The sequence below is a fragment of the Cyprinodon variegatus genome, unplaced genomic scaffold (assembly GCF_000732505.1).
Source record: "Cyprinodon variegatus isolate N-32 unplaced genomic scaffold, C_variegatus-1.0 Scaffold707, whole genome shotgun sequence".
Taxonomy (NCBI): Eukaryota; Metazoa; Chordata; class Actinopteri; order Cyprinodontiformes; family Cyprinodontidae; genus Cyprinodon; species Cyprinodon variegatus.
The window spans coordinates 220,655-223,699 of NW_015151160.1; the positions used below are offsets into that span (position 1 = coordinate 220,655).

A 3,045-nucleotide genomic window follows, 5' to 3' on the forward strand; every position below is an offset into this window, starting at 1 on the left:
TTCCATCCCTATTAGATACTAATATTAATGAGGATGTGAACTTAAAGTCCTCGGATGATAATATTGATACTGAAGCTACTAAATTCTATCCCATTCTTGATCATTATTGCATTGGATTAGTTCCATAAAATCATCCAGTAAGTCATTATTTCTGAATGTCAAACTACATACATGTCATTTTAAGCAGAGTTCGTGGTTCAGACACTTTTATTCGGGGTTGAAACTTCTCATCACAGTAGTTAATTATTTTTTACACATGGCTAACATTTCACAAATGAAGTAGTCAACACAGCAACATTAATAGATAAGGTGAAGAGTGCACACAGTTTGCACGTGGTTGGGAATTCATGAGTCACACGTTTATCTTTTTTAGATAATGGAGACCTGTCGTACATGACCGCCTCAGCTTAAATGGACTGTTTATCATGCATCTCATGGCTCATGGTGAGCTTGTCATGTCGGATGGCTTTCCTTGTCAACCAGGAGATAGGGATATTGGTATATTTTTTTGTTTAAAGCCATGTTCGAACTTTCTGTCCTACATCCGTAATTTAATAACACCGCAATGTCTCTTACTCTTTGTATTCAGCCGATCATTAGTTAGTCTGAGTCTCATTTGTCTGAGCAGGATAAGGGAAAATGGGGCTTTTATTCACTTCGCTCAATCTACATAGATTCTGAAAGGAAATTAACTGAATTTATTGCACTGAACACTTTTAAGACCAGACTGAGGGTACTTGAGACGGACTATTTAGATTATAATTCAATTTCTTTAATTGTATCTTAAGTGTTGTTCTAAAATTTAATTATCATTGTGTTCTGTTTATTTTCATTCAAATGTATTCTTTGCTGTGGCCTAGGACAAGGGGTCTTCAACGTTTTCCAAGGACCCCCAAACTGATGGCGAGATGGAGCGGGGACCCCCTAACTATATATATATTGTATGAAACTGTGTTAAATCAAACTGCTCCTATAGTCACTCTATTACAGATGTAGTAATGTAACAAAAGTAATTTCTCCCTGGGATTATTAAAGTATTTCTGATTCTGATTCCTGGTGGATGGGACAGGTGTTGTGAATGAAACGGTGCCCAGCTTGAAAGAGCTGTGTGTGTCGCTGAATGTGTGCATTGATGAGTGAAAGACATCTTCTGCCTCCATTTATCTGTTTACTACAGTCTGTTGAATTAATGTTAATGTGGATTTAAAGGCATTTTAATTATTGGAAAAAATTGCAGAAGGATATATAAAAAAAAAGTTCATCAACTAAATATTTTGCGACCACCCATGCAGTACCTCCGTGGACCCCCTAGGGGTCGCGGACCCCCTGTTGAAGACCTCCGGCCTAGGATGCTATTGAAAAAGGTTTTTAAATCTCAACACAACTTTACTGATTAAATAAAGTTTAAAAAATCATGACACTGTGCCATATTCTATTCTAAGATTTCATTTTCATGTTCACTTGTCTGTGATTTCATCAAAAAGCTGTTATATATTAGCATAGTAAACTAGCCCCACCTGCCAGCGGACAAAATCCTTTTTGCCTGCTAGTTGATCAATGCCCGAAGCCCTAGAACTGGCGGACCAATCACAACGCAGAGATGTGTTTTAAATTATTTTGATGCAAAGCAGGCAGGGATTTGAGGGCGGGACGACAAAGCTGCACGATGCCGGAAAAAGCACAAGGAAGATGGCAACAACTATCGAACAGTTCTCGTTTGACTCAGCTTTGGAATCAGTTTTGGAAGGATTAGACTTGCTTAAGCTCAGAACATCAACTCTAATCATTCAAACTCCATTTCAAAATGGGTTCTGAATCCCTGAGACATAACAATTTAACAACAATTTAATAACCAGAAAGACATATATTAATTAAATTAACTATTGGTCTCCACAGAGAGACTAAAAAACTAATTAACACATTTGTTACTTTTTTGATTTCACATTAAACATTGACCTGATTCGCCTATTTATAATAGAAGCCGTGATAAAAGCAGAGGGGTCTGCTCCTTTCATACCCATTTCTTCCAGACTCATGAGTTGTCCTGAGGCGGTGGGCACAGCCGTCTGAACAGGAAGTCCATTTTGGTGGAGAAAGGACATTGCATGGGTCTGCACCTCAATGATGGTGATGTTCTTACTGTGCTCTGAGTTCATGATCTTTAGGACGAACTCTCCACCCTCACAGGGAGCCACGTAGAGATTCTGGTCATCATAGCTGGGCAGTGGGCGCATTTCTGCAGCTGTCAGATTGTAGAGCCTCTTCATGAGCTCACAAACCTGAGACTGGCTGAGGTTGGGCTGGGCGTGCTTCACTGGCATCTCTGCAAAATAAATAAATGCATTAAAAATAGGCATATAAACAGAGGAAACAGAAAGAATAAACTGCAGCTTTAAATAATGATCAGCACGAGGGCTTTCTGATAATAAACTGAACTGAAATTAACATCAAAGTTATACTGATTTTACTGGCACTTCTCAAATTATCTAACTGTGCTACAGTGACTGTTGTTTTTTCACTGAGAGTTTTATGAGATCCCTACTCAGAACACGTTGACAGAGGAGGCAGAAGTGAGTAAACTCCGAGTAAAAACATCTGCGGATTAAAATCTTAACTTGTTAAATAAATACTGACAAGGCAATTTAGTAGCATTAAAATAAAAGCCAATAACATGAGCAGAGACTCAACTCTTAATACTTATCTAACGGTACACTACCTTTAGCTTTGAAAAATCATGGAAAGTCACTGCGGGAAAAGAAGAGCACTTCCGGAAAAGTCAGACAGCTGAGATTCATCTAATCAACACTTCCGGTTAGCTCCTTCAAAATAAAAACATTAAAAAAAATTTTTTGGGTTTCAGAAAGAAGGAAAAAAGAAATATGAGAGTAACACAAAGCACAATGAGCTTTAAAAGAAGCTTTAACTTTTAAAAACATAATTTTACTAATCTTTATTAGTTTTGTTGTGCATGGTTTCATAGTTGTTAGCTGTAGATTGGCTTTATACCATACTCCAAAAAATAAAACAGTGTAATGTGCAGTGTTG

At 37.6% G+C, this 3,045-nt stretch overlaps 1 protein-coding gene across 1 annotated transcript in view; it reads right to left on the minus strand.

Annotated features, from left to right (window-relative positions):
- Window positions 1-2,780, minus strand: part of hykk (hydroxylysine kinase) — a 6,990-nt gene extending 4,210 nt beyond the window's left edge. The window contains exons 1-3 of the mRNA XM_015394753.1: window positions 2,717-2,780; window positions 1,957-2,323; window positions 1,518-1,575 (exon numbers count right to left, since the gene is read on the minus strand). Of these exons, the coding sequence (XP_015250239.1) occupies window positions 1,518-1,575; window positions 1,957-2,321 (423 nt within the window). The 5' untranslated portion in view covers window positions 2,322-2,323; window positions 2,717-2,780. The remainder of the gene's footprint in view (window positions 1-1,517; window positions 1,576-1,956; window positions 2,324-2,716) is intronic.
- Window positions 2,781-3,045: the final 265 nt, after the last annotated feature.